Source organism: Microcaecilia unicolor, chromosome 3 (assembly GCF_901765095.1).
Source record: "Microcaecilia unicolor chromosome 3, aMicUni1.1, whole genome shotgun sequence".
Classification (NCBI taxonomy): Eukaryota; Metazoa; Chordata; class Amphibia; order Gymnophiona; family Siphonopidae; genus Microcaecilia; species Microcaecilia unicolor.
Genome location: NC_044033.1, coordinates 397,751,160 through 397,765,310, shown reverse-complemented (window position 1 = coordinate 397,765,310; position 14,151 = coordinate 397,751,160). Strand labels below are relative to the sequence as shown.

Below are 14,151 nucleotides of genomic sequence, written 5' to 3'. Positions count from 1 at the left end.
CTCAGGGCCTGGTTCCCTCTGCTTAGAAAAAGGCTATTATACATCCTAAAATTAAAGATCAGCATCAGCCTACTACTTCTTGTTCCAATTATCATCCGTTGCTAATTTACTTTTTCTGGCGAAACGTATAGAATCTATTGTGCTTGCTCAACTTTCAGACTACATAGACAAAACAGATGTTTACCACCCAAATCAAACAGGTTTCCAGCAACATCATTGTACAAAAGTCCCCTTAATTAGTGTTACAACACACATCCATTATCATTTGGATCAGTCTAAATCTGTACTGCTACTTTTGCTGGATCTCTCAGCAGCTTTAGACTTAGTCAATCGCTCTATATTGTTACAATGACTACATTATATAGGTATTTCAGATACAGCTGTGGTCTGTTTCAAGTCCTACCTTACATCTCGAGAATAAGCAGTCAGTTAGCAGGCTCTTTCAGATTCATTTCCATCACCTTGTGGAGTGCCATAGGGCTCTATCCTGTCTCCCACCCTCTTTAATATTTTCATTGCACCATTCTTGACACTGATCCAGTCTATTGGTTTGAGTTCATTTATCTATACAGATGACATTCAAATTTTGTTTCCTCTTAACCCTATAGATTCTTAGGACATAAACCTCCTCAATACTAGTCTATCTCATATCTCCACTTGGCTATCTGAGAATAGGTTGAAGCTACACCCGGAAAAATCTAAAGCTCTTCTCTTTTCTTTCTTTTTTTTTGTTCACTCATTTTTATTCAAATTATATATTACACAACTCTTAGAGACATAATACAAGAAATTGGAAAATCTTAGCAATGTTATCAATAACTGAAATCTTTTCCCCACTTTCGACCACTATAATTAGGTAAATTAGATGCAAGAGCTTAAATAAACCCATTAATCTAGGAAATCAATTTATAATTATTGCTACCCAGATAGTTTACTCCAAGCAATCATACAGTGTGCTATCTGTGACTAGACTATAACATTTACCAGCAAAAAATCTTCTAACTGCTTGGGATCAAAGAACTGAAATTGTTTAGACTGAAATAATACTCGACATGTGCAAGGAAACTTAAGTACAAAATTTGCACCTAATGCCAAAGTCCTTGAGCGTAGAACCAAAAAGGCTTTACGCCTTTTCTGTGTTTCTCTAGCCAAATCAGGATAAATTCTTATTTTAGATCCCAGGAAGAGAGAGTCTAAATGATGAAAAGAAAGTTTCAACACGGCATCTCGATTCATCTCCAAAGCAAAGGAAACCACCACAGTTGTCCTCTAGGTAATAACCTCTAGTGAGGATTCCAAGAAAGATGTGAGGTTCATATTATCTCCTACTTGGGGTTGAGAAATTCCAGATGAATGTTTAACATTACTCTGCAAATACTGTGCCCAAGTTATCGGAGGTTAATGAGTCCCCAGACATTCCCAAAATTTCCACCAAATACTTTTTTTTATTATTTTTTTTTTTATATATTTTTACAGATTATTTTTCAAGATACAACTTGAAGGATAGTGTACATCTACAATTATAAATCAAACAGGCAAAATTCAATATTACCACTATTCCAAATGGAAATATTCTAACAAAACACTCAAGTCCTAACAAAGGAATCCAAGATTTTAAACTAAGAGGAAAAACAAGGAAATATTTTTAAGAAAAAAAAAAACACTTATGAAAGGAGTGCTGATTTCTAAAGCTATCTAGAAGATCTTTTAGATGCAATAAAAGCCGATAGCTGATGGGGTTCCAGGAAAACATATTTAACTGAGTCAAACCTAACAATACATTTACATGGATACCTCAGAAAGAATACGCCTCCTAACTGTTGAATTGCTGGTTTCATAATAAGGAACTGTTTTCGTTTACGTTGAGTTTCTCTAGAGAGATCAGGAAACAAGGAAATTTTTAAACCCAAAAACAGTGTATCCCTATGTTGAAAAAACATTGAGAACAACCACTGTTTATCATGTGACAACGCCACAGTTGCCACCAAAGTGGCCGCTGTGGCTAGTTCAGTATCTGAAGTCTCTAGGAATTGTGATAAATTTTCAGGTCTTTGTTCCTGTTGATTTTGTTGAGTAATATTTTTGTTAGGAAGGTAATACACTTTGGTAAAGGGTGGAATATTCTCCTGAGGAATTCCCAAATTTTCCCGCAAATATCTTTTCAGCATTTCAGCCGGTTGAATCATCTGAATTCTTGGGAAATTTACAAATCTCAAGTTAAGGTTTCTCATATGGTTCTCGTACATTTCAGCTTTCAGTCTTAAATTTGTAATATCTTTTACCATAGTCATTTGAAGATTTTCAATTTTTTTTGTTTCTTGTTCTAACTTATCCATGCGATTTACCAAAACTTGTTGAGTTTTTTCATTCTGTTCCACCCTTTGTTCTAAGGATTTTAATTTCTGAGATCCTTTAACTGCTTGAGCAAGAAATAATTTCCCCAATTGGGACATTAATTCCCAGAGGGAGTCTAGAGTTACCTCCACTGGCTTTTTAGACAGCTCCGCCAGAAATATGCTCTCCCAGTCTTCCACCAGCTCTCCGCTTTCATCTCTTTCCCCTGCTTCTTCACTCGATCTTGTTCGTCCTGCCTCATCAAGTTGTAACTGATTACCCAGTGCAGATACCGTGCGTTCTTGCGCCAGGTCTTGCTCTCCTTGAAGCGGCGAACTTGTGATCGGCGGTTGCGGGGGCGGAGCTCTATGATCGGGGCTTAAAGTTGTCTCCAGCCCGGAGGACGCCATCGAGTCCTCTAAAACAGCGGCGTCCAACAAGGGCCCTCTCCCGATCTGCATTGCAGTTCCCTGCTGGCTCAGAAACCGATCCATCGGTCCGGTAATCGAAGGAGGTAGTGGGGTAAATCGGGCACTACTCTTCCCTCTTCGTTTAGGCATAATGGCAGAGAGGAATCAGAGCGTACAGCTAAACATAAGTGCTAGCGGCCATCTTGGATCCTCCACCAAATACTTTTTAACCATTCTATTGGTGTAATCAAAGGTGATTTGGGAAAATTGGTCAGCCTCAGATTTAATCTCCTAGATTGGAATTCTTAGAGAATCAATCTACGAAATGTAAAATTTCTGTCCCTAATTGAGACTTGACCAAAAGATTCCAGTTTTTGAATTTTTTCATCTAGAAGTTTCACTTCTGAGGATTGCTGAGCAGATGCCTGTGCATGGCTAAGGACTGCTTCAGACAATACCTTAATTTCACTAGTATTTTTGGTTATCAATAGTTGTAAAGATGACTGTAAGTTAAATGTCAGGTCCCAGAGTGACTCCATTGTCACTATGGCTGGTTTTGCCAAAAGCCCCAAAGAAGAAGCAAGGAAGGGGAGCCTTTGAAGACTGATTTAAAGTACTCATTATCTGTGATAGTAATGTCTGTGCTACAATTTGTTCATCCAGCTGGTTGATCCTAATCGATTCTTCCCACGTGGGCAACTTCCCTCCCTGCGCATTTATCTTCTCTACATTGGGAGATTGAGCTACAGGACTTGACTCCATGCAGTTCCTTCCTGGTTGTGGGGGAGCCACATGTAGGACGGGGCTCAAGGAGACCCCACCAACACTGCTAGCCAGCGCTGACATGCTGGATCTGACTGCAGGAGAATAGGCTTGCCTGGGACCGGACATCAGCCTGAACTGCTCCAAAGTTGTCTGCTAATGAAGGTGGGTCCCGGTGGGGGTCGAGGGGTTCTCCCGCACCTTCCCTCTCCTTTTCCCCTTTATTCACAGAGGTCCGGAGCTGTTCACAGCAGTGCTTGAGGAGAGTGTCTGAGCGTGTCTGGTGCAGTAAAACGCTATGACGCCATCTTGGATCCCCTCTTCTCTTTTCTAATGATATCATCTCTCTGCTATCACCAATTCTGCTATGTGGTGATAAAGTGCCTCTGGTATCATCTTTAAAGATAATCTTTAAAGATCTTAGGCATTATCCTGGACATCTCACTCAGCTTTAGACCACAGATTACCTCCCTTCTACAGCACTGCTTCTTTAAACTTTGCATGATCAAATCTATCAGAACCCCTGCTCCAATAATCAGCTCTAAATACCCTTACACATTCTCCAATTAGATTACTGCAATTCTTTATGCAAAGGCCTTTGACAGAAAGACTTGCATCACTTACAATTAATCCAAAATACTGCCAGTTAAATAATTACCAGTTCTAGGAAATTTGATCACATCACCCCTTTACTGAAAGGCGCACATTGACTGCCTCTAACCCACAGGATTACCTATAAAATCCTTACCCTAGTATTCAAGGTCCAGTCCATTGTTTGATGATGCTTTTAAATGATATTCTGGTTCTTCAGAGATGGCATGTGAGGTATAGCAGACAAGCCACTTTATTGCTCTACCTTTTTATCACTTTCCTATTTTGAATTGGAGTTCTCTCTTATTTTCCTCCTTTTCTTTCATTCTCCCTCTTCCTGCTCTATTCTCTTTAGTTTGGTGTGTGGGTTTCCCATGTGCTGAGGGCACTTTTAACATGACTATAAAATGGCTGCAATTTCTATTTTCCTATTAATAGCTACATGCTAATTTCTCAATTAGCACATGGCCATTAACGCATGAGCCCTTACCGCCACCTATTTACTAGGCAGTAAGGGGGCAGCGTATGGTGATCTACCTGCGCTGCCAGATTATTGCAGGGCACGCCTAGTTTGCACCGCCAAACACGCCCCCACGCTAAAAAATAAAACATTTTTTAGCACGTGGGTAGCACATGCCAATTTCAAAATTAGGGGCCTTTTTACTAAGCCGCGTAAGTGTCTACATGCGCCCAACGTGGGCCAAAACGGAGTTACCACCGGCTACTGCGTGGCTCGTGCAGAAAATATTTTTTGGATGCACGTATTGGATGCGTGCCAAGTGGCATTTGACGCACATAGGTCATTACTGCCGGGTTACCGCATGAGACTTTACTGCTAGATCAATGGCTGGCAGTAAGGTCTCAGACCCCAAATAGGCGCACGACAATTTTCATGTTGCCGCACGTCCATTTTCGGCAAAAATTTTAAAAAGGAATTTTTGTACAGGTGTACTGAAAAATGATTCTGCGCATGCCCAAAACATGCGTCTACACTACCGCAGGCCATTTTTCAGTGCGTCCCACAATAGTGCTTTTTAACCTGTGTTAGGCACGCAATAGTACCTACTGGAGCTTTATAAAAGGGCCTCCTTGTTTTTTATTCTGAGCAAATACAAACCTTAGCCTCTCCTATCTAAAGTATAAAAAGGTCATTATGTAAATAAATGATTAACAAATAATAATTTAAATTATAAATATAAAATTATCATTTAGATCAATGAAACAAACTCCTACTCTAATGCATTTCAATTTAATTTTTGAGGCAGCAAAATATAAAAAGTGCATGTGGGTGCGAAAACATTTACAAAGTGTTGTTCAAGATTTCAAATATGTCCCTGTCACTGTGCTCTCACCAGTTGTGCTTAAATTTATAAACACTGCCTCTCACGTAAGTGTATACTTGTAAGTATAAATGACAGCAACACGCCTAACTGCTATCCTATAATTACACGCTAAAATGGATTAGCATGTACTTGTTAGGAGGCCATTCGGAGGGGAGGGGCATAGGTGTGTGATAGGCAGGGCCAACATTTATGCAAGATACTTACAGAATACTGTAAGTTACGTGTATAAATGCCGCATTGTCCCCATAATTCTGTAAAAGTCCACAAAAATTGTGTTCGCAAATTTGGGTGTGTGCCCAATTTGTGCATGCAATTTAATTGGATGACAAGCTAATTAGCGCCAATATTTGGCTTTGTTAACAAGCAATTATTGGAACTAATTAAAGTTAATTGACCTTTACGTGCATAAATTTAGGTGTGGAATCTGTAATCTACGAGCAATTTGAAAAAAGAGGTGTGGAAATGGGCGGATCAGGGGCAGAATGGGGGCATTCCTAAAATTAACATCAGTTGATATAGAATAACAGGAATACGTGCCTAAAGTAGGTGTGTACATTTGCACCATGTTTCAGTTGGTGCAAATGGCCGCACCTAAAGTGAGGTGCTATTTCCAGGCATAAGCGCTATTCTATAAACCGCTCCTAACTTTAAACACGGCTTATAGAATAGCACTTTTTTTAGTGCCTATTTTTTTGGCGTCATATATTGAATCCAGCCCTATATGTTTTATTATGAATGTAATATTGTACCCTGAATTGTAGATACTGTGGGTTATACATTTTTATATAAATTTTATATACATTTTTATATAAATAAAATACATAAATAAACTGAGGTACATGCATTTATGCCAGCCATAGATGTAGCATAAACGTGCTCACCTACATTTAGGTGCGCTAATGCCAGTTTATGTTAGCTTTCTATAAGAACATAAGTACATAAGTAATGCCACACTGGGAAAAGACCAAGGGTCCATCGAGCCCAGCATCCTGTCCACGACAGCGGCCAATCCAGGCCAAGGGCCTTAGGGGCTCTTTTACTGAAGGGTTGGCATGTGGCAACCGGCTTGCCACACACCAGTCTGGAACTACTGACAGACTACCGCAGAAGCCTGGCAGTAGTTCCCACCTCCAGCACGTGCCATTTCTGGCACTACAAAATTGTTTTCTATTTTTGTGTTTACCCGGCGGTAATCAGACAGGTGCCCTTACTAACACCTCAATGGGTGGAGGTAAGTGCCCCCCCCCCTGAAATGGCTGCACAGTAAGTGGTTCAAACAAAGCGGAAGGGGAGTAACAATAAGTGGAAAAGTGAGATGTGGCAATAGGGGAGCACACCCAGGGTGAGTATGAAGGAATGCACAAAGGAGCACAATCTGCTCCTTGTGCATTTTCTTTTGGTGCACCTCTAGTGGAATGTGTTAAGAATACAGCATCAGTGAGGTCAATGTATTATACTTGTTTAAGAACTTTTTTGCCTAATGAGCTTATACATGTCCCCTTTTACTGCAGCATAGTAAAAGTACCCCTTAGGCACCTAAGTGTTCTTATAGGAGAGGCTCACAGCCCACACCAATATGGACAGAGCTTGGGTGGAGCTAGAAGTTTTCTGATTAGCAGTGACATCAGACCACTACCAGATAGCTAACCAACAAAAAGGCTGTCCTGATTTGAACCAGTTAGCTATTCAGTTAGTGGTCTGAGTATTGCCTCTAATCAGACTGCATTGCCAGTCAAGACTGATTCTGGATATTCAGTGCCAGCTGGTATCCAGATACCGGTGCTGGATATCTGGGTTGACCCCCACAGGCTATCTGGGGGTTATTTCTCATTAGTTAGTCAGCGTGTCAGGTCACTCAATAGAGCTCTTTTAAATCCATCCTAGGTGTTTTCCATGGAATTTATAAGATAGGGAAGTAGTACAGTACCTTGTCTTGCATTTTATGACAGATAAATCTGACAATACTGGCTGAACATCACATGGAATCTTTGGCACATCTGGATGTTCTAAATACACTTCTGGCACAGATCCATTTGTAGTATATATCAGATCTGACTGCTGTGAGCTGAGACCTTAAGAAACAGAAAAACAGTTTTAGGATTGTCTACCAGTCCTAAATTATTCAACTATATTCAAGGCTTCCATTAGAACTCTTGACAATAAAAGCGGGAAAAGTCCACTTTGTTACAATGGAAGATATTCGCCATTTAAGTTGTGAGGTATACATAAACTCCTGGTGTACAGAATAATCACTTGCTTTCATCTGGTTAGCTTAAGTAACATGGAGGGGCATAATTGAACGGGACGCCCAAGTTTTCCTGAGGGTGTCCTCGCAGGACATCCCCGCAAAGGGGCGGGGAAACCCGTATTATCAAAACAAGATGGGCGTCCATCTTTCGTTTTGATAATACGATTGGGGACGGCCAAATCTCAACATTTAGATCAACCTTAGAGATGGTCGACCTAAATGTTGAGATGGTCGACCTTAGAGATGGTCATCCCCGGTTTTCAGCCATAATGGAAACCGAGGACGCCCATCTCAAAAACGACCAAATCCAAGTCATTTGGTCATGGGAGGAGCCAGCATTCGTAGTGCACTGGTCCCCCTGACATGCCAGGACACCAACCGGGCACCCTAGGGGGCACTGCATTGGACTAACTGATGCACTAACTGAACGGAAAAAGTCCTTCCCTTACCTATCCCTTAGCGATTCGGAAAGGAACGGGCATGCATGAAGGAAATCGCATGCAAATGAGCTGCTCACTGTTAGCTCATTTGCACACGAGACAAGCTGCGTGTATAATAGTCGTCTACAACCTTTAAAAAATCACCATCTACAACCTTAGAAAATTACAAGTCCAGGTGAAAATGTCCAAGTGCTTGTCCATCCAAAATGTGGCTGTTTCTAAGAGAAGGACATCCACACCTGGATGTTTCTGTGAGAAGGATGTCCATACTTGTTATGCTTCCAACACCCCCTTTAATTATTTGGATCATAAGTAGCAGCAGTGGGATTTGAACTGCCCACTTCTGGATTGCAAGACCAGTGCTCTAACCACTAGGCCACTCCTCCACTCCATTCCATGCCCTTGAAATTTGGTGTCCCTGTGGGGGGGGGGGCAGTTCAGGACGTCCAAAATGTTTGAAAGAAGGACATCCACGCCTTTGCTATGCCTCCGCTGACACACACATACTTCCCCTCCCAGGGACCTGCATACTGCTGCAATGGACCTGAGTATGACATTTCAGACTGTCAAAAAAAAAGTTTTTAAAGTTTTTGTTCAGGGTGGGAGGGGGTTATTCACCACTGGGGGAGTCAGGGGAGGTCATCCCCGATTCCCTCCGGTGGTCATCTGGTCAGTTCGGGCACCTTTTTGTGCCTTGGTTGTAAAAACAATGGACCAAGTAAAGTCGCCCAAGTGCTCGTCAGGGATGCCCTTCTTTTTTCCATTTTCACTCAAGGACACACATCTATTAGGCATGCCCCAGTCCCACCTTCGCTACACCTCCGACATGCCCCCGGGAACTTTGGTTGTCCCTGCGACGGAAAGCAATTGGGGATGCCCAAAATCGGCTTTCAGTTATGCCGATTTGGGCGACCCTGAGAGAAGGACGCCCATCTCCTGATTTGTGTAGAATGATGGGTGCCCTTCTCTTTTGAAAATAAGCCTGATAGGGGCCCTTTTACTAAGCTGCATAATCGTCACGTCCAATGCATGCCAAAATGGAGTTACCGTATGGCTACCGTGTGGCCCTTTTGGTAATTTCATTTCTGGTGTGCGTCTGCTATGCACGCCCCAAAAATATTTTTTTATTTTCTGGTGTGCGTCAGCTACACGTGCCAAATGGCATTTGGTGTGCGTAGGTCATTACCGCCCAGTTACCACTTGAGACTTTACTACTAAGTCAATGGCTCAGACCCAAAATGGACATGCGTCAATTTTGATTTTGCTGCATGTCCATTTTCGGCAAAAAGTTTAAAAAGGGCTTTTTTACAGGTGCGCTGAAAATGGATTGGCACATGCCCAAAACCCGTGCCTACACTACCGCAAGCCATTTTTCAGTGCACCTTAGTAAAAGGACCCCATAGATAGATGGTGCTAGACAGATTAAGTCAGCAACAGTTTTTTGAACATGTCCAAATTATAGAAATTAAGCACTAAAAATCCATATAATGAACCATTTTCTGACAAACTGTCACTTTTTTTTATTTTCCAGAAACTGCAGAGATAAATTTTCATGCAGAAGAGCAAACCAAAGAAAGTGATGTTGCCCTCAAGAAATAGGAGTCTATGAAGATAATCATCGCGTATTGATGGAGAGAACAGATATGGACCGTGTTTTGGCAAGCTGTTTTTAGATGTGCAATCTGGCATTTGAACTCTACTATATATTGCTATTTTACCCTTCAAGAAACAATTTGTGCTACAGACTGATGACCCGTTATTTACTAGCACTCTTGGAGGTAATGTGCATTTTTCCATAGATAATCCCTGATGCGGGCTGATAGCCAAAAACATGCTTCATGTTTGGTCTCCACAATGAATAGTCATAAGAGAGATTTGCATGCGGTGGAGGCAGTGCATGCAAATCTTTCTCATAAATAATCATTGTGCATATCCCAAAAACCTGACTGGCTGGGTTGCCTCCAGGACCAGATTTGGAAACCACTGTCATAAACCATAACTCAGTCTCAAGGTAAATGAAAAAAAATAACAAAGTGATATCTCACAGGAAAACAATGTTTGTGTATTTTAGCTCCTTTCTGCCAAGCTGACTGCCTGGTGTGCAGAGCTCCCTAGTCAGTGGGGTCCTGGGTTTGCACTTAGGACCAGGAGACAGCAAAGGGAAGATTTGAAGGGTTTATCCAACTTTTCAGTTGAGAGAAAAAATTATGATTGGCTGTGCAGAAACTATGACCAGCAAGAACATAGTAGGTCGATAGGACTTCCAGCCAGAAGCAGATTGCTGCTAGGTCTATAACCAGTGGAGTTTCTGTGGGAAAGAAGGTTTGGCAAGTTTTTGCATCAAGGACATCCTGGGATATTGTCAAATAGGGATCAAACAGGGTTCAGGGAGTCCACCAGTGTAAGAATGTGTGGAGTGTCATTTCAGATCTCAAAAAGACAGACGAGGAGCCAAGAGATCCTTCCAAAGGGCTTCAAAGAGACTGGAGGAAGAAGATATGGAGGAAGGAGCCTAGATCCACAGTGTATATTTTGTCTTTTTTTTCCTTTTTGTTTCATATTTTTGAGTTTTGTTTTGTCTTGTCTGTCTGTGAGTTAACAGATTAACTTTGCGCATCGATTCACTCAACCTCACTGGAGTAGACAACATTTTCTTTTTGAATATTTGAGTAGAAGGAGGAAAACACAAAAAGTGAGAAATTGTCTCTACATTAAGGTGTTGAAGATAGTCCCCAAACCCCCTCTGGATCAAAACCAAAACCACACAGTAGTCCACCAGGGAGGTTTCCTACAGAAAATGGCCTCAAAGTTACATATGGTTCTATAAAAGTGAAGAAAATGTATTTGCATATATTAGTTTGTATGAGACTCTGTCTTTACTACAGAAAGCTTCCCTTAGTAAAAGTTAAACATATTCTCTAGTATAGAGAGGGGCCAACATTCAAACTACAGGAGGGAGCCCGGCTAACTCCTGCAGTTGGCGATCAGCCCGGATATTCAATGCCGGGCCGTTTCCGATGACTGGCATTGAATATCCATTTTATTTTTGGCCAGTTTAAACTTAACAGGCTAAGTTCATATTCGGAGACAGCCGATTAAGTTTAAAGTGGCCAGAGATATTCCAGCTATTTACTCGGCCCAATGTGACCACTTACAATAGCTGGCTATGCGCTAAATATTTGGGGATAGGTTGGCTATCTCGAATGTTATAGTCGGTTACCTCCTAGCTGCTAACCAGGAATATTCAGCTGTGGACAGCCGGCCATCCCCCGCTGAATATCACTGGATAGCCAGTTAAATGCTATTTAACCAGCCAGGTGCCATTCCTGGCTAGTTAAATGGTTTTGAATATTGGAGGGAGAATGTTGCCTTAGAGAGGGTGTGCATGTAATGTTTATGCTTTGCCACTAGGTGGTGGTGCAGAATGGGGAAAGGAACTACAGAGACTGGTTTGTATGTCTTTCCCCCCATTATTAGAGAGGAAGCAATGTAGTAGAACTCTTCCTATGTAAAATGCCTACAGAAGAAAGCCATTGGGCTTCCTTTGAAGGAGTAAAAAGTGGAAGTGAGTGTGAGATCCAAAAGAGAAAAGGATTCCCAATCAGATTGCTCACTAAGGGCCCTGTTTATTAAGGTGTGCTAGCGTTTTTAGTGCAGCTTAGTAAACAGGGTCCTAAATTTGGAAGAGAATCTGAACTATAAATTAAAAGCCTGGTTGTGCATAAGTTGGCTACTATACTGTTTTTGTCTCTGTAAAATTCAATGTTTTGGAACACAGTATTGTTATGCTCCCCAATCTATTGAAGAACCTTCTCCCAGGGCTTCAGCAAGTTTTTTTGTTCCCAGACTCTGCAGTGCCTGAAGTTTACCTTTGATCAACAAACAGAGCTGCCAAGGGGTCCCAATTTTTGAGAGGGAGATTTTAGTACAAGCCCCCCAGCCCCGCCCCACTTTGCATTGGCTCTACCTACTCTGCATGGCTCCGCCCCCTGGCACACCTCAAACCCACAGCCATTTCAGAAAATATTTTATTTAATAGCCTAATACCTTTTCAATTAGCTTTCAGAGGCCAAAACCTCCTGCCTCAGGTCAGTATAATGCTATTATGGTATCCTCTCCTGACCTGAGGAAGGAAGTGTTGGTCTCTGAAAGCTAATCAAAAATGTTTTAAAATCAGTGAAGGTATCACCTTATTTTCTATTTTGTGTTTTATTTGCATTTATTAAACTTTATTAACACAGCTACATTACTTTATCCTAAATTAAAAATAAAATTATTTTCTTTACCTTTGTTGTCTGGCCATTTACTTTTTCTAATTGTGTTGCTCCCAGTCTCTTGATTCTGCTTTCCTTCGTCTTCTCTTAACTCTCTTGCCAGGGTTTCTTGTCCATTTGTCATTTTTCTCTCCTTTTTATTTGTTTTCTTCAATATTTTTCTGCCTGTCTCTCTGTCCAGATTTAATTAATTCTTACTATCCATTCTTTAATTTCCTTCTTTTTACTTCATCTACCTATGGCATTTCATCTTTTCCTCACCCTTGTTCTCCCCATGCCCCTTCCTCTTATTCTCCAGTCTTTCACTACTCTGTCCTCTCCCCCTTTCCATCCAGCAACTCCCCTGTTTCTCTCCTTATCCTTCCAGTGTCTCCCCTCTTTCTTTCTGCATCCTTCCATCCAGCGTTTCCTCTCTTTTTCTCCCTACCCTTCTATCCAGCATTTTCCCTCTTTCTCTCCCCATCCTTCCACCCATTTATCCTCTCTCCTGAACCATCTATCTACTGTCTCTCTCTCTCCTCCCTCCTTCTATCCAGTGTCTCTCTATCTCTATACCCTTTTTTGTTCAGTGTCCCCTCTCTCTCTCTCTCTCCACATTCTTCCAGTCTCTCCCCTTTCTCTTTGCATCCTTTCATCCATCTCCCCTCCTTCTCTCCCTATCCTGTCCAGCATCTTCCCTCTTTCTTTCTTTCTTTCTTTCTTTCTTTCTTTCTTTCTTTCTTTCTTTCTTTCTTTCTTTCTTTCTTTCTTTCTTTCTTTCTTTCTCTCCTTTTCCTTCCATCCAGCATCTTTCTCTCCCATCCTTCCATCTGTTTCCCTCTTTCTCTCCCCATCCTTCCATCCATCTTCCCTCTTTCTCTCCTTATCCTTCTATCCGTCTACCCCCTCTCCCTATCCTTCCATCCAACATCTCTCTCTATCCCCTTCTTTCCATCCAGTGTCTCTCTCTCTACCTTTTTCCATTCATTATGTCCCCCCATCCTTCAATATCTCTCCTGTTTCTCTCCCTACCCTTCCTTCCAGCATATTCCCTCTTTCTGCTCTCAGCCAGGATCCCCCACCCTTTCTCCCCATCCTTATCTTCAGCAGCTTCTCTCTTTCTCCAGTCCTTCTCCATATCCCCTCCTTCTCTCCCTATCTTCCCACTCTGTCCATGGCACCTCCTGCCTCCTGCTCCCCCTTCCACCCAATATTTGTTTCCTGGCTTCTGCTGCTTCTACTATTGAGCAGTAGAAACAGCCATGAGAAAAAAAAAATTTTTAAGGAAGCGCGAGGCTGCAGCAGCCTTCAGGGCATGGGCTATCAGCTCTGCAGCCACTCCTCTCTCCTCTCTCTGTCCCCGGAGCAAAGCAGGAAGTCAATGTCAACTTCCTGCTCCTCCAGGGGCAGAGAGGAGCGGCTGCAGAGCCGACAGCCCATGCCTGAAAGCTGCTGTGGCCCCACGTTTGCTTTTTTTTTTTTGTGGTCACGGCCGCTGCTGCTGAACAGGAGAAGCAGCACTGGCCAGGAAATGAATACCGCACCGAGTGGAAGGGGGAGCTGCCGACGATGTCTCAGTGGGACTCTTTCCCGCTTTGGCTGGAATGCGGGAGGTGACCCGCCAAAGTGGGAGTCTCCCGCTGAATACAGGAGACTTGGCAGGTCTGCAACAAAGGGAGTACCTTGTAAAAGGGAGGTAATATTTGCTTGACAATTCCCACCTGTTGCCAGCTCCTAATGCATGTGGAGAATTTAAAATGAAAAATATGG

The 14,151-nt window shown here is 42.1% G+C and overlaps 1 protein-coding gene across 1 annotated transcript in view; it reads right to left on the bottom strand.

Moving 5' to 3' along the window:
- The window catches only part of PKHD1 (PKHD1 ciliary IPT domain containing fibrocystin/polyductin), a 980,909-nt gene that overhangs the window by 953,477 nt on the left and 13,281 nt on the right, over positions 1 to 14,151 (bottom strand). Inside the window, exon 4 of the mRNA XM_030198735.1 lies at positions 7,368 to 7,512. Within this exon, the coding sequence (XP_030054595.1) occupies positions 7,368 to 7,512 (145 nt within the window). The remainder of the gene's footprint in view (positions 1 to 7,367; positions 7,513 to 14,151) is intronic.